The sequence below is a fragment of the Carcharodon carcharias genome, chromosome 5, assembly GCF_017639515.1.
Source record: "Carcharodon carcharias isolate sCarCar2 chromosome 5, sCarCar2.pri, whole genome shotgun sequence".
In the NCBI taxonomy this organism is placed as follows: Eukaryota; Metazoa; Chordata; class Chondrichthyes; order Lamniformes; family Lamnidae; genus Carcharodon; species Carcharodon carcharias.
Window position 1 is genome coordinate 118823543 of NC_054471.1, and position 23288 is coordinate 118846830.

General features: G+C 44.0%; 1 protein-coding gene across 1 annotated transcript in view; it reads right to left on the bottom strand.

Annotated features, from left to right (window-relative positions):
• moxd1 (monooxygenase, DBH-like 1) overlaps nt 1-12342 on the bottom strand; it is a 265555-nt gene extending 253213 nt beyond the window's left edge. Inside the window, exon 1 of the mRNA XM_041187254.1 lies at nt 11754-12342. Within this exon, the coding sequence (XP_041043188.1) occupies nt 11754-12041 (288 nt within the window). The 5' untranslated portion in view covers nt 12042-12342. The remainder of the gene's footprint in view (nt 1-11753) is intronic.
• Nucleotides 12343-23288: the final 10946 nt, after the last annotated feature.

Genomic DNA, 23288 nt, shown 5'->3' on the forward strand with positions numbered 1-23288 from the left:
TATGAGCAGGAACAGTCTCTCCCGTCTTCTCTGTCCACACCCTTCATGATTTTGAAAACTTCTATCAATTCTCCTCTCAGCCTTCTTCTCCCCAAGAAAATAGTCGCAACTTCTCCGATGTTTCCTCATAACTGAAGTGTCTCATCCCTGGAAACATTCTCATATGCTGTGTCTCCATGTTCTTTGTACCAAAGTTTATCACCTCACATTTCTCCGCATTGAACTTCATCTGCCACCTATCTGCCCACTCCACTAATGTGTCAATGTCCTTTTGAAGTTCTACACTGTCCTCCTCACAGTTTACAATTCTCCATGTTTTGTATCATCCACAAATTTTGAGGTTGTCCCCTACACACCAAGACCTAGATCATTAATACATATCAGGAAAAGCAAGGGTCCCAATATCGACCCCTGGGGATCTCCACCACAAACCTTCTTCCAGTCCGAAAAATACCCATTAACCATTACTCTGTTTCCTATCCCTCAGTTTTGTATCCACATTGCAATTGCTCCTTTTATTCCATGACCTATAACTTTCCTCACAAGTCTGTTGTGTGGCACTGTATCGAACACCTTTTGGAAGTCCATATATACCACATCAACAGCCTTATCCCCTGCCTTCCCTCCTGTATCGCCCCCCTCCCCCTACCAAACTCGCAGGCAGTTTGCCAAGAGTGGTATTCAATTTCGCCCATGTATCTGGGAAAATGATGTCTTTGTTACTTTCATTCCATATAACATGTCAGATATTTATACAATTGAAAGAAACAGGTCATCCTTGGAACAGTTACAGTTGGATTACATACTACTTCTACAATAAATTGTCATTTAACAGGTTCTATGGTCTCACCACCCACACTGCCGCTTGTCTCTGTAACCTCTTTCAGCCGTAGAGCCCTCTGAGATCTCTGCACTCCAATTTTGTCCTCTTGCGCACGCCCAATTTTAATCTCTCCACTGCTAGCAGTCATGCCTTCAGTTGCCTAAGTCTTAAGCCCTGGAATTCTCTTCCTAAATCTCTCCACCTTTCAACTTCTTTTTCCTCTTTTATGACCCTTCCTTAAAATCTAATTCTTTGACCAAGCTTTTGGTCATCTATCCTAATATATGGCCTAGTGCAAAATATTAATTGATAATCCTTCTGCGAAACACTTTGGCAAGTTTTATTAACATTACACATGAACACAAGAGTTAGGAACAGCAGGAGGCCAATCAGCCCCTTGAGCCTGCTTTGCCCCTCGATAAGATTATGGCTGATCTGGTTGTGGTCTCAACTCACTTCCTGACCACCCCCATAACCCTCCACTCCATGCTAATCACAAAACTATAAAACTCAGCCTTAAATATTCAATGATCCAGCCTCCACCACTTTCTGGGGAAGAGAATTCCACAGACTAATGACCCTCAGGGAAAAAAAATCTCCTTAGTTTAGTCTTAAACAGGAGACCTCTGTTTTTTAAACTGTGTCCCCTAGTTCTAGACACCCTCAGAAGGGGAAACATCCTTCCAACATCCACCCTGCCAAGTCCTCTCAAACATGTTTCAATAAGGTCCCCTCTCATTCTTTTAAAACCCAATGAGCATGAACCCAAGCTGCTCAACGTTGTCTCAAGATAATCCCTTCATTCCAAGAATCAGTCAAGTGAGCCTTCTCTGAACTGTTTCCAATGTAAATATATCGTTTCTTCAGCAAGGAGACCAAAATTGTACACAGTACTCCAGATGCAGTCTAACTAAGGCCCTGTACAGATGTGGCAACACTTCCCTTCTTATACATTTCATTCCCTTGCAATAAACCCAAAAATTCAATTTACCTTCCCAATCATTGCTGAACCTGCATACCAATGTTTTGGAATTCATGTACCAGGAGATACATTAAAGGCAATGGTACAGAATTTATGGGGTTTTTGACAGTGAACCACAACAAACAATAATAAGTTATGTAGCATCTTTAACAAAATAAAGCATCCCAAGGCACTTTACAGGAGCATTATAAAACAAAGTACGACACTGAACTGATGACTTTCCCCGTCATTAGCCTTCTGAATCTGACTGCAGCATCAGGATTTAGTGCAAATATATATTAATGCAGAAGTCCTGAAGTTGCAACTGTCATTCACTGCTCCACCACAGGCTGCACCATGGACACCCCGCCACTCATCCCCCACCACTGACCCCCCACACGCCCCTCGAAAAATGAAATCAGTGAAATCAATTGATCTGGTGAGAAACTTCCCTTTTGCACTCTCAAATCATGGTTAGAAACCCCATGATAGGTTAAGGTTTGTTCGATGAGGTGTAGCTGGGTTTTCAATCAGCAATCTGACTAATAAATACTGCTGAACAATCAATCTGGCCCTGAAAAAAATAGTGGAATGTTGTTAGATTTCTCCATCATGATTAGTTATTAATTTTATAAAATTAGTCTTTTTTAAATAATTAAAAAATAGCTTTTAAATTATGTTCATGGTATGTTAGCTACTACTTTAGTCCCAAGGGGCTGAATGTTATGCTGATCAGACGGTTGGGCGTGAAATCGTGTGAGATGACATCGGGCAAGCATCCTGACGTCATCCCACACTTGTGCGATATTTCGGTCAGCGGACGCACTTCCAGCCTTTGCGTGCGCCTGCCGAACTGAAATATCACACGAGCTTGGCATGATGTCAGGATGCTTACCTGATGTCATTTTGCACAACTTTACGCCCAACCGGGTCAGATGCGCGACCGCCTGATCAACGTAAAATTGATCCAATCAGGCATGAAATCATGCGAGATGAACTTGGGCAAATGTCCTATCATCATCCTGCACTCATGCGATATTTCGGTGAGCGGGCATGTGCAAAAGTCAGAAGCATGCCCGCCAACAATTAAGCAGGCAGTTAAGCCCATTATGGCGCAATTGCCTGACATTTTATGTAGCCCCCACCCCGGCAGCTCTGATATTTTCAGCACACATTTCACACTGGCTGGCCATTAATTGGCCAGCCAGCATGAACTTGCGGATGGAGGCCAATCGCAGTCGACAGTCCATTTCCCGGCCAATCCCAAGCCCGTTGATTGCGCCCACCCGCTGAGTTGAAAATTCAGGTCCATATGTCTGTCCCAATCTTTATCTTGCTCTTTAATCTTTTTTTTTAAAAAGGCATTGATTGTTCTTTTCATTTCCCGGTTTGTTATCTGTGAAAATTCTTTAATGGGATTGGCTGCGAAGAAAGCTTGATGACATCACTGTGGCTCAACACTGGGAATCCCAATTAAACTACGTGACAATCAATTTCACTTTGCAAGAGGTAAAATTCTCACCACAGAGAACTCAGCCGCTTCACCACTGAAAGCAAATTATGGGCCAACTAATATAAATGCAAGTTATTGTTGTGCACAGTGCCTTAGTGCATGCCATTTGGATTTTCACACCTACTATTTTTCCTAATTCCCTCTATAAAATTTTGCAATGCTGTTGCAACTTCCTCTGGGAGAATTTTCTCAGGACATAATACTTTATTAATAAATCCTAGCATGCATGGCCAAGGACATAGCCCCATCCTTCAATTCTAAATGATAATTAATCTCTGTGTTACATCCCAAATAGCATTTAACCACTAGAGTGTGGCTATCAGTGGGGCTATGGTTTGTGTAAACAGGACTTTCTTCTGCATGAATCACCTTAGCTGGAACTTGTTCAACAGATAATAAACATGTCAGGCGATTTCATAACCATCTTTGGAACAACTTGACTACTAGGGTCGGTGCTTAATTAAGTCTATTATTTCTATCATAATTACAAAATATCATCAGTATTAATTCCTCACTGAAAATGTAACTGCTGCTCTTATTCTATGTATTAAGTATCTTTCTTCGATTAATTACCGTACATCCAAATCTTATACATTCATGTGTAAGGAATAATATTAGAAAGCTTAAGGTGCATAGCAAGGGCTATTCCAAAAAATCTCATTTCACCATAGTTTAGATTCGGGCAAGATGTTATGGAAAATACAACCTAAAACCAACACAGTAATAAACACAACTGAAAGTCTGTTCTGGAGGTTTCGACGAATATATCATTTCTGATAGATGCAGCTTTATTGTGACAGAAAGTCTCATAAAATCTTCACTGATTGTTGAATTTTGAGTAGCAAAGTTTTCATGCTGATTGTCATAACTGAGCCAAAACAAATGAGACCAATCAATAGAAAATAGTCAAAAGTGTCCTTGCTCAGGTGCATAGCAAGTGGAATCCGTGTACAAAGCATGACAGGTATTATCTGTGGCAAGAGCCTGAGAAACTCTCCCTTGAAGCTTAAAGTTCTGGCCAAGTTGATTAGAAATCTGTAGAGATTTGAACCAAAAAGTTTGAAGCTGCAAAGATGCTGGAAGTCAAATGACAGATTGACCCAAATCTCCCGTTCAGGGACGGAACCAATATTTCGGACTCTGATCAGACGAAACTTAGAGACTTACCTTCCTCTAATTTTTCAGGACAGTCTCCCAGTGGTGGATCCTGCAGAACTCATTCAGTGCAGGAAACCTCAGAGGCGTCAGCAAAGGGAACCTGCACAGAAGCCATGCCCCAACTTTTTACAGCACTAGCTGCCATATTATGTAAGTAAAGGGTTTAAATGTCCCAGAGCTTCTTTAAAAAGCTACAGAGAGAAGGTAAGGAGGGTGGTAGCTGGGCAGGGTGGCAGGTTGGTATGTGGGTATGATGGCAGGTGAGTAGGGTGGCTGATAGATAGGGTGGTAAGGTGACAGGTGGGTGCGTGGCAGCTGGGTAGGATGACAGGTGGGTAGGGTGGCAGGTGGGTAGGGTGGTAAGGTGACAGCTGGGTAGGATGGCAGGTGGGTAGGGTGACAGGGTGGGAGGTGTGCAAGCGGGTAGGTGGGCTGGGGGTGTTGTTGGGTTGTGGAGTCAAGTCAGGTTGGGTCAGGGGCGATTTGGGGTTCAGGGAGGATTGCAAAGATGGTGGGCTGGTTTGCAGTATCAGTGATTAGGGGACAAGTTGTATAGTTACCCAGGAAATGGATTTCCTGGCTTACTATCTAGGTAAGTAAGTCAGCACTGTCCAAAGTCTCTGACTCTAACTTAGAGTTGCAGATTTTTTCAGAGGATCCCAGGGAGCAGGAGAATTGCCCATTAGAAGTTCAGACTCCTTGGGCAATTCCCACAGAATCCTAGCATTGGGACATCCGACGGGTTCCGTAGCACATCTTCTGGGGTATATCTTATCTTCAACCATCCGGAGATTGGAAGATCTGGAGTATAGTTTACTTGTGCGGTGGTGGTCATTATATTAATTGCATTTTAAGCACAGTTCAATTCTTCATTTTTTAAAATTAGAAAATAACAAAAATGTATATTTTACAAACTCTGGGCTGAATTTTCCAGTGAACTTGAAGTCCCGTCACTTGGACTGTAAGCTGGAAGCAACCCTGCTCCAGTGGGCAGCGGGGCCCTGGGGCAGCATTTTACTGGCGGTAGTCAATTAAGTGGCCACTATCCAGTTGAAGATGGTGATCCATCCCAATCAGAGAGCTGGCAGCTCAACAGCTCCATCGCTAGCGGTGGCCAGTGCTGAGGCTGCAGTTCCAGGATGAGGATGCTTCAATGGCGAGACACCCTCAAAGGGAAGGTAAGGTTTTTTGGGGAAGCTAGGGCCAGGCAAGCAGGCTAGGTGATGGCAGGGATGGGGTTGGTCACTGAACACTGGCAGCTCTGTTGCTGGGAGGGCTGCTATTACCGTCAAGGGACCATCCGTGGACATGGAGTGGCCATACAGAACATTCCCCAGAAACCAAAGTCAAACTTCAGCTTTGCAATTTGTTAGCCAACTTGAATAAATTAAAAGGACTTCCTCTCTCCTCACTGACAAACACTGTGCTACCAGCTACTTCCCACTCTCTAATGAACACAATTCCCCTGCTGCTAGTCAGTACTTCAACTTTGACTCCTCTCTCATCACCCACAGGGCACCATTATGGCTTCTGCTTCAACCCAACACATCCCCCTAACAGCCCCATGCACCCCTAACCCTCAGTGTAATTTGTTGACCAGGAAAACCAATAAGCCACATTTCAGCAACAAATTCCCATTACACCCAAAGCTCAATATTTCCCTGGTCTTTCTTCTCAACCAGATAAGCATTAATGTCTCATTATGTGGAATTTTCTGGAATGGTGAGGGACCATTTGTGGATTGGAAACCCATTTGATTAATTCAGTCTATGCCTGAGCCACGGATTCCCTGACTAATCAGAAGGGTGGGCAGAATGATGCACCTTAACGATGAAGGATCTCTGTTTAATAATGCAGTAAAGCATTGAACATACCAATGAGGAGGAGGAGGAAACTCCTGTAGGAATGAAAGCAAAATGGGGGAAGGCTGCCCCCTCACCCCCAGCTCCCACTGGTTCGCAGACTTGTCCCTGGAGGTAACATTGAGTTCAGAGAGGGCCAGAAATCCTCTTCTCTGAGGATGAGTGGAGAAGCCCATCCAGCCTGACCGAGCAGGTGTGGTCGCACGTAGCGAAGGTGGTAAGCAGTGAAAGTGCAGTGCCTGGAACCTGGATCTAGAGTTGCAAAAGATTCAATAACCTCGTGTGGTCCAATAAGGTGAGTTTTCTACAACTCTTGCCTGGCATCCATCACTCTCTCACCTCCTTAGAATTCTCCCACACAGCAGCCCCCTGACCATATCCTGCTGTCACACACTTTTCTTACTCTCAGCCTCCTCCTCAAATCTCCACCTTGAGAGATAACACCAATACTCACCTTCATCCTTTTGCCCTCTGTTGCCCACTCTTCATAGTCACCCTCCTCAAAAAATTACCTTCCATCCTCAGCACTCAGTTCACTTTTCACTCTTGTAACTCTCTGCCATTTCGTATTGCAGGAGAAGAGATCCCTTAATGCTAGTGAGATGCAGGGGACTGGGATGTGCAGCAGAAGCCATGGGTGCACTGACTGTACATGGGAGAGGAAGCCCTTTAGATCGACAGGGATAGCTACTGGTCATTTGTGATGGAGAGATGGGGTAACCCAGAGACCTGGTGATAGCATTAGTTGAAGCACCTGACATTTAACTGTCACTCATGTTCAACGGATGTCACCCAATGTACTAAGTGTCATATTCTACATTATGCCAATGTTGAACCCTATTTTGTCTATTTTCAGCACTAATTCATGGGCTTCACCTCCCACAGGTGCATCACAGGTCCAAACAGAGGAGCCCATGGAGTCCTCAGAGGAGGGAGAGCATTCTGAGGATGCACATCATCTGACTCCTGCTCACCCTCCACCACTGTAGATGCACACATCTTGGTGGTCAAATTCTCAGACTGAAAGGATAGCACACAGTGAGGAACACATCACAATGAGAAAGAGTGGAGACAGCAGTGGCAAGTCCCAGTCATAGTGTGCAGGACATTTTAAGCTCAGCTCTGCTGCACACAAAAGCTGAACCTCAGGAGTCATCAATGAAAAGAGAACTTGTGGTGCAGCAACAGGAAATGTGTGTGCTTCTATCCAGAGGCAGTGAGCATCATTGGAAAGAGAAAGGCACAGTCCATATTTAGCATGAATGCCATGAAGCGTCAGGCATTTGTGCTGATGATCACTTCCATTGAAAGAGTGGCCAGCCTCATTGAGGGTCAGATGCTGCAGGCCACTGAGTGCATGCTGGCCCACACCAATGGCCACACATGATGTCTGCCAGTTTACAGAGGATCAAACAAAGCATCTCTTTCATGGCTGAATGCCATGATTACATGCAGACAAGTGATCTCCTGGTCTTGGTTTGCAGGGAAGTGCAGGGATGGGCCCTGAGGGAGGATGGGGAAAGGCAGATAGCAGTATGGGCTCTTCTCGAGGTGCCCCAAGTTCTTGGCCCTTGCCCTTTCCCCCATGACAGTGTCGTACATGCTGCCTCCTGCTCCAGTGACTGAACCTGTTCCTGGACAGCTCAAGAGGCCCCCACTGGTTCCAAAACCCAGAGGATGTCAGCTACATGAATGTGACATGTCAAAGCAGCAATCGACCAGACTGCCTCCAGTCAACTGAAGCTACAGGGGTAATACAACATGGAAGAAATAGAAAGCATAAGAGGAAAACATCTTAGTTGCACAAGAGATTCACCTGGGTGCTTTTCAAGTTCAGTGTGCCTGAGTGAGGGCATAGCAGGCCTCTCTGTGAGCCAGGTGTGTGGCTGCAGGCACCAACAGTACATCAGGCTCCTCCTCCTCCAAGGATGCCAAGCACTCTCCAAATTCCCCTTGCACCAACTCTCTCTGCAGCACCATGTTATGAAGGGCAGAGGAGAACACAACAATCCTAAAACACTTGCTGGGACATAATGAAGAGTGTCTCCAGATCTGTCAAGGCATCATAGCTTCATCTTGAGCAAGGCAAAGGCCCAGTGGTGATATGGCTGCTGTTAAACCTCTCCTGTGTCTCTGTGGTAGGATTCACACTGGGGTCAGCAACCGGGTCTTGAGTGGATAACCCTGGTCTCCCAGAAGCCAACCACTGAGGCTGTTTGTTGATGAGAATACCTGTGGTACTTGAGGCTGCCAAAGGTTGAAGGAGTCATGGCAGCTTCCCGGATAACTGGGGCAGACTTGCATGATATTCTTGCACTAACGATGTGGAAGCCCTTCCCATTAAAAAAGATTCCTGACTGATCTAATGGCACCTTGATTTCCACATAAGTGCATTCAATCACCATTCAATCACCAATTAAGGCCCACCTAGCGTAAAATGCGAGTGGTAGCGCTCAGCGCCACCTGTGCCGGCAGGAGGAGGAGGGAGAGTCAGGGCTGGTGCTCCTTCATGCATGCGCATGAAAGAGTGCTTCAATCTCCCTGAGGCACAGAGCTGCCTCAGGGAGATTGAAGTGCTTTTGAAAATAATTTTAAAAATCAACAAAAATTTAATGAAACATGTCCCCTCATGTGACTGTGTCACATGAAATGGGACATGTTTTTATTTTTCAGGAAAACTTTTTATTTATTTCATAAAAGCTTTAGGAAACCTCATCCCGCTCATGGATGAGGTTTCCTAAAAACGTAAAGGCTGCTTGGCCTTTTTGTCTGCCCACCAAACGTTAGGTTGGACGGGCAGTGTTAACTTGATATTAATTCATTCTTAATGCCCTTAATAAGCCTATCAATTATTGGCAGGCATGCAACCAACTCCAGTGCATGCCCAACGAATGAAACATTGAGAGACAGTGTGATGATGTCCGGATGCACGCCCAATGTCATCGCGCATCATTTTACACGCCAGCATGTCGGGACCGCCCCCACATGCCAACTATAAAATCCTGGCCAAGGTTTCCTCAGTTTCAATGAGCCCTCAGTTTATTTGCATCTGATTCATTCCAGGGATCTGCTGGTGACATCTTCAGGATTTCACTATCTGGACAGAGTAGATGGGGAGGAACAGTTCCAATTGGTAGAATGATCGTAAACCACAGGACACCAATTTAAGGTGATCGACAAAAGCACCAAAGGCGACATGAGGGAAATCTCATTCGCTTGACAGCCATGGACAAAGCATGGCCACCTGCTCCTCTTGTGCGGTGGTCTGCTTTGAGAAGGCTGCAGATGTCTGCAACTACTAGAGCCTAAGCCTTCTGAGGCACCATTGCTCAGACATGTCTTCACCTATAGACCCTGTGCTGAAGGTATTGCCTCCTTCGAGGTGCAGCTGTGTTTTTCCCTTCTGTCCCATGGATCTTCATGTTGCTGTTGAGGAGGCAGCAGATGCTGCTGCTGGAGTTGCTTCCCCTGTTGCTGTGGCTGCTGGTTGTGTCAAGCTGCTGCTGCTCCTCCTCAGAGCTCCAAGCTCCTGCAGCATCAATAACTCCCTGTTACAGGGAAGCCTCAAAAGACAGGAAGTTGAGATTCAGCTCAATGGACTCCAAGTCACTTGAAAGTTACTGGACAAAGTTGCTGTTTCCAAAGAAATCAGTGAATTCAGGATGAAAGAACTGCTTATTTCAGGACAAATCGTTCACTGTGTCCAAGCACAGGCCTGGCTATTTCAAGCCTATATAATGTTCTGTTGCTACCAGGTCAGTTTCAGTCAATAATAACTTCCCACTGTGCACTCACCTCCTCTGACCTGGCAAGATGTTGAAACAGCGGGGAACCCATTTACTGGCAGTGAAGGTAAGAACACAGTTTAAAAAAGGACTTAATTGACTTTTTAATTGTCTTAATTGGTTTCCTGACAGATTCCATTCAATTCCCTGCTGGTCTCGAACCTGGGGAAAGCCTAAAGTGGGCAGCATGCTGTTGGAATCCTGTCCTAATAACACTTTTAGGGATTGAACACGCTGCATGGCCCCAAACCTGTCCGCTGCCCCTTGCCTGGGAAAATTGTCCCGCTGCCAACCACCCCCCCCACACCCCCAATTATTGTGACTAACCCCTCTCATTGAGAAGTAATCCTCAGTCCAAAGTTCATCACCTCCTTTTTCCTGCTGAACAGGGCAACTGTCAGTGACAGATGTGTCCTCCTCTCCCCTCCCATTCTCTATGCTCCCAGTTACCCCACACCCCTTAACTCTGCCTGCCCTGAATACTGCAATTCCTCTTCATGTGTCTGTGCAACGCTGTAGAAGATTGACTTGCTTTGTATTCATATTTTCCAGAACAGATCATAGCAATGTAGCAAATAAATTTCTGCCAAGTCATCAAGACCAATTTCTTGGCCACCAAGATTGCCAACCGAAAGAATTCTCTTTCCTGGGAACATGTAAATCAGACAGATGTATAAACCAGGTTTCACTCAATCTGAGCACCAGCCATAAGTAGCAGTTCATAAATAACAGCCTTCCAAAATGGAATTATATATGTGCATCTTTATCTACAATAGCGTCACTGCTATCCAACTTGGTGACACTCAGATTAGGTAACATTATATAAATGTAAAGGACCTTTTATGTCACCAGCACACAGACATGCATACTAACCCCTCCTCCTTTCGTTGCCAATGTTTATTCAGTTCAGGCTAATTTATTTTTCAGATATGTCCAGTACCAATATGTTGATACAAAACTACGCCACTTTTGTAAAGGCTTTTTAAACTGTGGACATAATCAGTAATTAAGAAATATATTTGAAGTTGCTTATACTAACCTACTGAATAGAATTTACCAAACTTTAAGGTGCCTTTTAATGTAAAAAGTCATCCAAAATACATTTGTTGCCTGATTTTTATTTTTTTCTCCTTAAACCTAGAAACTTTGGAGGTAAAGTTAATTGCCTGGATCCCTTCTGTTCTCAAACTCTTAAACCTCTGATCATAACCTGTGAATAAATAATTAATAGCTGAAACGTTTCTCATAACTCGGAAACAAAAAACATAATTTTGCAGTATCATTGGGTTTAGTTTCTTACAGATGTGAAACTCTCGGGAGAGAGGGCTGAATAAGAAGCTGTACATCCAGGTTATTTGCTATTTTGATTAGGGGTGAACTGCAATTCAAAAGGATAATCTGATCCCTCAGATTTATTTGAGATTTTTTCTTGTTTATCAACGATTCAATTCCATGTCGATTTTTCACTCTACACATTTAACAGAGAGAAGCAAAATGGGACTTGGTACAAATCCAATAGATGAAAGCCAAAAACAGTTCGGATTTGTGTCAGGCATATTATTGGTTATTTAGAGTTAATCTCTAGATTCAGTCGTTGAAGTGTATCCACATCAATACCTGGGGAATGGATGGTTACTTGGACGCTTCTTACCTTGAGATAAGGGCGCCCATTTGCAACTCCTCCAATGACCATGTCTGACTGAGCCATGGATCCCGTTGGGGAAAGTCCAAGTCCAACATAGCCCCTGGTCTCAACTTCCACCTCGAAGGTGATGGTCGTGTTATCATGTTTCCACCTTAAATGGTATTTGCCATTCTCATCCAGCACGACATGTTGGCTGAAGGTTTCCCTTCTCCAGGCGCCCGCGGCTGAAGCCGGACCCTTCAATACCAACACCCTGAACACCCAGAACCAGGGCAGGAAACGGCCAAGCCGCATTCTCTCTGTACTCCTTCTTTCAATCCAGAAAGAGAAACACTCGTCCGGTGCTTCCCCCCGCGACACGAAATCCTTTTGTGCTGTTCAATCTCTTCAAACTGCCAGCAGCTGCAGTTGCATCGACAGATGTGACAAAAGGAAACTCCTCCTTGTCCAGACACCGGAATCTTTCAGCAGTTCCCGGGCCGATTGGTAACTTTGTCAAAGTTGAGAGACAGCGAGTCCACTGGATAGCCGTGCGTGACCGGAATTCAAAAGAATTTTCCTGGAAGAAGTGAATCTCGGTGGAGGGAAAGCCCAGCCCCGTGATTCACTTGTCACATCAGCCGGGCAGATTCGGGCATGCTCACACTGCCGAGTGTCTGCAATCACATCCTTCAGATATCCCGCCTGGCCTCTGCTCTGCGGTGAGGGGACATGACTGCCTTACAAATACCTTCTCAGATAGGGGTAAGACTGGCAGTTACATAAAAACCCTCCCAGTGAGGGGGTAAGACTGGCAGTTACATAAATATCCTCCCAGTGAGGGGGTAAGACTGGCAGTTACATAAATATCCTCCCAGTGAGGGGGTAAGACTGGCATGTGCATAAATACCCTTCCAGTGAGGGGGTAAGACTGGCAGTTACATAAATATCCTCCCTGTGAGGGAGTAAGACTGGCAGTTACATAAATATCCTCCCTGTGAGGGGATAAGACTGACAGTTACATAAATACACTCCCAGTGAGGGGGTAAGACTGGCAGTTACATAACTACCCTCCCAGGGAGGGGGTAAGACTGGCAGTTACATAAATACCCTCCCAATGTGGTGGTAAGACTGGAAGTTACATAAATACCACTCCAGTGAGGGGCTAAGACTGCCAGTTACACAAATAACCTCCCAGTGTGAGGGTTTGACTGCCAGTTACACAAATATCCTCCCAGTAAAAGGGTATGACCGCCAGTTACACAAATACCCTCCCACAGAATGAGCTACTCAACAACAATCTCACAGAATGCACTGTCATGTGCAGCAGAAGGCTAACTAGATGAGAGGTTTTATTAGATTTCCCCCCAAACCCTCATATATGTGCAACCAAACTTGCAAGAAATGTGATTGTTTATTTAATTCCTGGACATCAGAGCAATCCAATCCAGGGTTTGATGTTATACGGAACTAAATAACAGGACCGACACAAATATATTAATAAGCTAAAATGTTCAAAATATTTCTAGGTTAATTGCTCTGAATGTTCTCTATTAAATGCAAGTTGTTGTTATTGTTCCTGAACTTAGTACAATACCAGAGTTAAAAATTGAGCAAGAATTTATGGCCTGATAATTAATTTTTAAAAATGGTGCTTCCTCCCTGATATTCATTGCTCCTTTGGGACGGCAACCTCCCTCCCTGGGGATACTGAGCCCATTGCTCCTCAATTTATTCAGAACTCCCATTGATATTTGGAACAGCTGACATCACTATGCATACAAACAATAGCTTCTCTATGTGCCAACAGCTGTTATAAGTATAAATGAACAATTCATTCTATGATGCCCAATGCCTCTTTTCTCAAGGCTAACACTTCACCAATATGGCTTGCCTCAGTAAAGCGGCCTAGTTCTGTACATCGGATGGAAGTATAAAATTGTTGGTAATTAGTTGAATACCCAAATTCACTCAAAAACTTAAGCGTCAAGGTGCATGTTACATTTTTTGGGGTCTTCTCTTCCTCTCTTACTCTAGATGTTTGGCTTCTGTATTCTTTGATTATTTTTATTGATGGGTCATTGTTCCTTATGATCTCAGGAACTGGTTAAAAGGGAGGCAACATCATGAATAAGGGTTTCTAGTTCATTGCCGGTCATCGGACGAGTTGCAGCATAGATTCATCAGAACAACTGTGGCTTAAAGGGTTAAATTAAGGAAACAGATTTCATAGACTAATCTTGAATATTGTTTGAGTATAGAAGATTAAGGGATAATCTCTTGTTTGTTCTTCAAGTTGAAGATGACCATGTTCATCATCTGGTAGGATTCTATTTGATTGCTAAGGCTGATCTGCACCCAGAAAGTTCTGATACTAATAGGACAGGATAATGCAGACGATTGAGTTTTGGATGAGGTGCTGGCCTGGGATTTCTTTTGCTTGCCCTTTCCTCACTGCCTCTGATGCACGCTTGCTTTTGAAGAAGGCCTCATCATTTTTTATTTGGTTATGCCAGGTGCCGCAATCCTGGATGAGCTTCTCCTGGGATTCAAAGTCAATATCAAAACACTTAAGCAACGCTTTCTGAGTGTCCTTGTAGTGCTTTCTTTGACCACCATGATAATGCACCTCAGAATCAAGAAGTCCATAGACGGTTCGCTTTGGTAAGTCGATGTCAGGCATTCTGGCTACATGACTAGCTCAACTCAGTTGTGACTGTCTCAATATGGTGTGGATGCTTAGCATGCCAGCTTGGGTGAACATCTCAGTGTGTGGTATTTCATCCTGCCATCTAATCGTCAGAAGATTCCAAAGGCAACTCAAGTGAAAGTGGTTGAGGTTCAGGGCATGACACTGGTACAGAGTCCAAATCTTGCATGCAGAGAGTAGAGTGGGCACGACTATTGCTCTATAGACTTTCAGTTGGGTAGGCAGATTATTCCTCTTCATTTCCAGATGGTTCAAAGTATGCTGAAGGCTACACTTGCTTTCACAATTATTGCATGTGTCTTGTCATCAAGCTGGATAGCTTGAGAGCATGTGCTGCCGAGGTAAGTGAACATATCCACTGCTGACAGTGATCATGGACTAAAACCTTGGGGTCGATATAAGGCTTTCCTGGAGCAGGATGGTACATTTCTTCAGTTTTCTTCATGCTGATCATAAGGCCAAAGTTGTCAAATGCTTTGGAGAACAAGTCCACGCTACATTGCGTGTCCAGCTCTGAACCGGCAGTGAGTGCACAGTCATCAGCAAACAGGAAATTGTGAAGTATGACTTTGGAGACCTAGGTCTTTGGTGGAGTTATCTGGATTGGACAACTCCCATCCATGCAATATCTGATTTTGATGCGAGGATCACCATCATGGAAGGCATTGGAGAGCCTGGCAGAGAAAAACATTCTTAGGAGAATCGGTGCTGGCATGCAGCTCTCTTTAACTCCATTAGTTATTGGGAATGGGCCAGACATGCATGAGCATGCCATCATGGAACTGTCAAACCATTATGATTAATTTCTCAAGGCAGCCAATTTTCACCGTTACCTGCCAAAGGCCCTCAGATGACTGTGCCAAATGCTTTGGTCAAGTCAACAAATGTGTAGTGGTCCATTTTCTGTTTTTGGGATGATCTAATTGAGGTGTTTAAGATGAACTTAAAAAGGAACTGTTTCCTCTGGTGGGAGAGGCCAGAACGAGGGGACACAAACTTTAAGTTAGAGTTAGACTATTTAAGGTGATGCCACGAGGCATGTCTTCATACAAAGGGTAAGGGAAATCTGGAACTCACTTTGCCAGAAAAGCTGTTGAAGTTAAGCCAATTGGAAATTGAAAAACTGAGATTGTTAGATTTTGTTAGACAAGGGTATTAAGTGTTAAAAGATCAAAACGGGTAGATTAATTTAAGGTCTTAATCAACCATAATCTATTTGAATGATGGAATGGACTTGTGAGGAAGGCCTACTCATGTTCGTTTTAGATTAGATTAATAACTTCAAATGAAGGTTTGAAGGATCTGTAGCCAACTGCAAAGAAAAATTTATGTTTGTGCACAATTGGAAAGCTTTTTCTCAAGTAGCTTAGCTTCTCAAGACAAATGCTATTTGTCTGAAATTGATAAAGTCGAGAGGTTGGTCCAGAATAGAAAGCAAGCAATTAGAAGATACTTAAACAAGTTTCTACTTGACTGGAGTGTAGTTGATTCAAGATAATTATGGTCATAATTCTGTGCCAATAAAACTGCATTGAACACAAGAATTAGGAGCAGGAGTAGGCCACTCGGTCCCTCAAGCCTTCCCTGCCATTCAATAGATCATATCTGACCTGATTGTGGCCTCAACTCCACTGTACCATCCATCCCTCATAACCCTTGACTCCCTTGTTGATCAAAAATCGATCTAACTCAGTGTTGAGTACATATAATGAACCACCCTCCACTACTCTGGGGAAGAGAATTCCACAACTAACTACCCTCTGAGAGAAAAGATAAATTCTACCTATCTCAGTCTTAAATGGGACATCCCTAATTTTTAAATGGTATCCCCTAGTTCCACCCTCCCCCACAAGGGGAAACATCCCCTAAGCAACCACCCTGTCAAGACCCCTCAGGATCTTATATGTTTCAATAAAATCACCTCCCATTCTTCTAAACTCCAATGGGTATAGGCCCAACCTGCTCAGCCTTTCCTCATAAGGTAACCCCTTCACACCAGGAATCAGACAAGTGAACCTCTTCTGATCTGCTGCTAATGCAATTATATCCTTTCTTATGTAAGAGACCAAAACTGTACACAGTACTCCAATGCGGTCTAACTAAGGCCCTGCACAGCTGTAGCAACACTTCGCTACTTTTATTTTCCATTCCCCTTGCAATAAACATCAGCATTCCAGTTGCCTTCCTAATCATTTGCTGCACCTACATCCTAACTTTTTGTGATCCATGTATCAGGCCAGATCCCTCTCTCCTGCAGTCTCTCTCTATTCAAATAATATATTGCTTTTCTAGTCTTCCTGCCAAAGTGGTCAAGTTCGAATTTCCCACATTATACTCCATCTGCCAAATTTTTGCCCACTTGCTTAACCTATTCCTTTGTAGACTCTTGAATAGCATGGTTTCCATTGGAGGTGACCAACCATGTAGTTGGCAGAATGTTCAGCCTGGGCATGTAGAGCAAAGAGTATGCAACAGCAATGAACAAAGGAAATCCATCCTTCCAGAATGGAATGACATGTAGAGAATTTCCAAGGGAAAGTTCAATCTGTAAAGTAGAAATTTCAGAGCCACGTGCTAATGAACAGCTCAAACCAAGCATGTGCAAGATCAGGCAGGTCCGCTTCATTCTCCTGAGCCTCCTTGATACACATAACTGAGTGTAGAATTTATTCCCTGGATGACATTAAGCTGGATAATTCCAGGGCATTCAGGTGGCTGACATCCACAGCAACATCCATCCTTCTCTATTACTATCTGGGATGAACTCAACTTTGGTTACCATTGCACCAAATCTGCATGCATGTAAGCAAGGAAATTTGGAGGAATGGCTCAGAGATTCACTGTCTCCTCAGTCAGGTGAGCATCTCTGCTAGAAACATAGAAACTAGGAGCAGGAGTAGGCTATTTGGCCCTTCAATACTGCTCCGCCATTCATTATGATCATGGCTGATCATCCAACTCAATAGCCTGCTCCTGCTTTCCCCCCATATCCTTTGATCCCTTTCAGCCCAAGGGCTACATCTAACTCCTTCTTGAAAACATACAATGTTTTGGCCTCAACTACTTTCTGTGGTAGCGAATTCCACAGGCTCACCACTCTCCAGGTGAAGAAATTTCTCCTTATCTCAGTCCTAAATGGTCTACCCCATATCCTCAGACTATGACCCCTGGTGCTGGACTCCCCCACCATTGGGAACATCCTTCCTGCATCTCCCTGTCTAGTCCTGTTAGAATTTTATAGGTTTCTATGAGATTGCCCCTCATTCTTCTGAACTCCAGCAAATATAATCCTAACCGACTCAATCTCTCCACATATGTCAGTCCTGCCATCCCAGGAATCAGTCTGGTAAACCTTCACTGCACTCCCTCTATAGCAAGAACATCCTTCCTCAGATAAGGAGAACAAAACCGCACACAACATTCCAAGTGTGGTCTCACTAAGGCTCTGTATAATTGCAGCAAGACATCCCTGCTCCTGTACTCGAATCCTCTCGCTATGAAGGCCAACAAATCATTTGCCTTCTTTACCGCCTGCCACACCTGCATGCTTACCTTCAGCAACTGGTGTCCAAGTCTCATTGCACATTCCCCTCTCTCAATTTATAGCCATTCAGATAATAATCTGCCTTCCTGCTTTTGCTACCAATGTGGATAACCTCACACTTATCCACATTATACTGCATCTGCCATACATTGGCCCACTTACTCAGCTTGTCCAAATCACACTGAAGCATCTCTGCATCCTCCTCACAGCTCATCCTCCCACCCAGCTTTGTGTCATCTGCAAATTTGGAGATATTACATTTAGTTCCCTCATCTAATCATTAATATATATTGTGAATAGCTGGGGTCCCAGCACCAATCCCTGCTGTACCCCACTAGTCACTGCCTGCCATTCAGAAAGAGACCCATTTATTCCTACTCTTTGTTTCCTGTCTGCCAATCAGTTTTCTATCCATCTCAATACACTACCCCCAATCCCATGCACCTTAATTTTAGACGCTATTCTCTTATGTGGGACTTTATCGAAGCCTTCTGAAAGTCCAAATAAACCACAACCATTGGCTCCCCCTCATCAACTCTACTAGTTACATCCCCAAAAAATTCCAGTAGATTTGTCATGCATGATTTCCCTTTTGTAAATCCATGCTGACACTGTCCAATTCTGCCACTGGTTTCCAAGTGCTCAGCTATTAAATCTTTTATAATGGACTCTAGAATTTTCCCCACTACCAACATCAGGCTGACTGGTGTATAATTCCCTGTTTTCTCTCTACCTCCCTTTTTACATAGTGCGGTTACATTAGCAACCCTCCAATCTGTAGGAACTATTCCAGTGTCTATAGAAACTCTGAAGATGACCACCAATGCATCCACTATTTCTAGGGTCACTTCCTTAAGTACTCTGGGATGTAGATTATCAGGCCCTGGTGATTTATTGGCCTTCAATTCCATCAATTTCTCCAGCACCATTTCCCTACTAATACTGATTTCTTTCAATTCCTCCCTCTCACTAAACACTGTGTTCCCCAACAGTTCTGGTATGTTATTTGTGTCCTCTTTTGTGAAGACAGAACCAAAGTATGTATTTAGTTGGTCAGCCATTTCTTTGTTCCCCTGTTTCTGACTGTAAGGGACCTACATTTGTCTTCACCAATCTTTTTCTCTTCAGTCAGTTTACAATCAGTTTTTATGTTCCCCACAAGCTTACTCTTGTACTCTATTTTCCTCTTCTTAATCAATCCCTTGGTCCTCCTTTGGTGAATTATAAAGTGCTCCCAATCCTCAGGTCTGTTGTTTTTTCTGGCCAATTTGTATGCCTCTCCCTTGGATCTAATACTATCTCTAATTTCCCTTGTAAGCCATGGTTTGGCCACATTTCCTATTTTACTTTTGCACCAGACAGGAATAAACAATTGTTGCAGTTCATCCATGTGCTCTTTGAACGTTTGCCATTGCCTACCCACCGTCATCCCTTTAAGTAACGTTTCCCAATCTATCATAGCCAACTTGCACCTCATACCCATTGTAGTTTCCTTTATTAAGATTCAGGACCCTATTCTCAGAGTCACCTATGTCACTCTCCACCTTGATGAAGAATTCTATCATATTATGGTCGCTCATCCCCAAGGGGCCTCGCACAACCAGATTGTCAATTATTCCTTTCTCATTACACAATACCCAGTCTAGAATGGCCTGTTCTCTAGTTGGTTCCTCAATGTATTGGTCCAGAAAACCATCCCGTACACACTCCAGGAATTCCTCCTCTACGGTATTGTTACTAATTTGATTTGCCCAATCTATATGCAGATTAAAGTCACCCATAATTACAGATGTTCCTTTATTGCATGCGCCTTTAATTATCTGTATAACGCTATTTCCAACATCACCACCAGAGTTTGGGGATGTATATACAACCCCCACTAACATTTTTTGCCCCTTAGTGTTTCTCAGCTCTACCGATACAGATTCCACATCGTCGGAGCTAATATCTTTCCTCACTGTTGCGTTAATTTCCTCTTTAACCAGCAAAGCAATTCCATCGCCCTTTCCTTTTTGTCTGTCCTTCATAAATACTGAATATCCCGGATGTTCAGTTCCCATCCCTGGTCACCCTGCAGCCTTGTCTCTGTAATCCCGACTATATCATATCTGTTTGTATCTATTTGCGCGGTTAATTCATCCACTTTATTTTGAATGGTCCTTGCTTTAAGGCACAAAGCCTTAAGGCTTGTCTTTTTAACATTACTTGTTCCGTTCCCACTATTTTTCACTGAGGCCCTGTTTGATTCTTGCCCTTGATTTCTCTGCCTATCACTTTTCTTATTCCGCTTTCTATCTTTTGTTCTTACCCTTGCTTCCCCCTCCTCTGACTCCTTGCATAGGTTCCCACCCCCTGCCATTTTAGTTTAAACCGTCCCCAACCACTCTAGCAAATATTCCCCTAGGTCATCAGTCCCGGTTCTGCCCAGGTGTAAACCCGTCCAGTTTGTACGGTGCCACCTCCCCCGGAACCGATCCCCCATGTCCCAGGAATCTGAAACCCTCCCCCTCACACCATCTCTTCAGCTACATATTCATCTGATATATCCTGCTATTTCTATTCTGGCTAGCACGTGGCACTGGTAGTAATCCTGAGATCGCTACCTTTAATGTCCTACTTTTAAACTTACTTCTTAACCCCCAATATTCTGCTTTTAGGACCTCATCCCTTTTTTTACCTGTGTTGTTTGTATCAATATGTACCATGACCACTGGCTGTTCACCTTCCCCCTTCAGAATGTCCTATAGCCGCTGTGAGATATCCTTGACCCTAGCATCAGGGAGACAACATACCATCCTGGAGTCTCCTTTGCAGCCATAGAAATGTCTCCCTATTCCCTTTACAATTGAATTCCCAATAACTATTGCATAACCACACTTTTTACTCCTCCCCTGTGCAGCAGAGCCAACCATGGTGCGACAAACTTGACTGTTACTGCTTTCCCCTGAGAGGCATCTAAGCTCCAGACATTTAGTGGCTCCTGGTAAAAGACAGTATTTATATGGACTAGCTATTATAGTCCATATAAATACTGTGGCTGCAAGAGCAGGTCAGAGGCTAGGAATCGTGCGACGAGTAACCCGCCTCCTGACTCCCCAAAGCCTGTCCACCATCTACAAGTCAGGAGTGTGATGGAATACTCCCCATTTGCTTGGATGAGTGCAGCTCCCACAACACTCAAGAAGCTTGACACCGTCCAGGACAAAGCAGCCCGCTTGATTGGTACCATGTCCACAAACAATCAGTCCCTCCACCACCATCACACAGTAGCAGCAGTGTGTACCATCTACAAGATGCACTGCAGGAATTCACCAAGGCTGCTGAGACAGCACCTTCCAAACCCACGACCACTACTATCTAAAAGGACAAGGTCAGCAGATGGATGGGAACACCACCACCTGGAAGTTCCCCTCCAAGTCACTCTCCATCCTAACTTGGAAATATATCACCGCTCCTTCACTGTCGCTGGGTCAAAATCTGGGAACACCCTTCCTAACAGCACTATGGGTGTACCTACAACACAGGGACTGCAGCGGTTCAAGAAGGCAGCTCAATACCACCTTCTCAAGGGCAATTATGGATGGACAATAAATGCTGGCCCAGCCAGCGAAGCTCACAATCTATGAATGAATAAAAAAAAGGACAAACAGAGAAACTCCTCATGAGCTAATATCATAGGTCAGATTGTGGACGATTTTTAACATGCCTGAAAGGTCTGAAAACAAGAGTTGCCACCTAGCATAAGGATTTGAGGGATTTGAGGTATAAAGACCTTTTAATTCAAATATCTATGTTCTGAATTCTTAATTTATAGTAATGGTGTCCTCAGCTGTGCCTGACCTAACAAGGTATGAACAACCAGTATTTATGAATCAACTAGAATTTATTAAGCTAGACATTATTTATACTTAACAAAAGCAGTGTAGACAACATGGAAGTTTCTTATCCCTCAAGGCCCAGGATTCCTTGAATGCTGCCAGCATAGGCAATGCCTTCCATCTTCTGCCTCTGAAGTGACATTACATTGAACTGTGGTGCAGAAGAATTACACCACAGAAGCAAAAGTAAAACTGTGCCAAAAAAGACTCTGAGTTTTCTACTTTTATCCCAAATTTTCACTGTTCCTCTGTTTCATTGGCTAAGGGGAAGGGTCACCTGGTGTCACCCTATCTCTGTAACAAGAATCATGGGCAGAATTTTTAGATCGTCATGCGTTCGCGCGCCTGACCCAATCAGATGCGAAATCACGCGTGATGACATCGGGCAAGCATCTCAATGTCATCCTGCGCTTGCACGGTATTTTGGCCGGCGGGCACACACAAACATCAGAAGTGCACCTGCTGACCATTAAGAGACCTATTAAGGTAATTAAAATTGTGATTGTCTCCAATCTTTCAGGGTCCGTCCATCCTTGTGGCTGGTGGTCGAGTGAATCGGCCAGGCGGACTTTGCATTTTTCCTGAAACCTCAGCCAAGGGTGGAACAAGGTTTCCGTTATTAAATAAAAAAAATAAAAATCATGTATATATTCAGGTGACTGTGATGCGTGGACATTTTTTTCATGATTTTTAAAACTTTATTGGTCTTAAAGTCTTCAGCTCCGTAAGGCAGCTCTCTGCCTTTGGGGAGCTTTCATTCAGTGCACACCCACGCTTACGTCAGCGCTCGCCCTCCTCCCACTCCCACCCCGGTGGCGCCGATCATTTTGGCACACTTAATGCTAATGGTAATTGGCCATCCAGCATGAAATTGAGGTCCTGGGCCGATCACAATCCTAGTTGACGCTGGGCCCGCTGATCGCGCCTGCGCATCGACCTAAAAATCCTGCCCATGTAGTCTTGAGACAAATATCCAGTTCTTATTTCCTGGGCACCAGGAGTTACATTCAATTGTGAAAAAAAATGATCCAACCTTTTAAATACAGATTGCAGTTAAACAAACAATGTTGCATCCTCTAATCAATAATACAAACTGTTGTAAACAATTCACATAAACATGTCAACCTATTCCTACAGATATTCCACCTGTGTAAGTAACCACTCTGAGCAATCCTGCCCAGCATCCAAGTTGATAGCTTTTGTCTTTTGTTCAATCCAGCTTGATGGCTGGCATTCTGAACTGGAGTTAGTGATTCACCTATATGATGCCTTCTCATGATCCAGGGACAGGCCAACCCTCTAATGATGGTGGATCAGGTCCTAGACCAGTTGGAAACTGTCATAGATGCAAAATAGCAAGATCATGGAGAACAGGTCAGGGTGGATCAAGTGGACCTGAACTGAGTGAAAGTGGATGGATGGGAACTTCA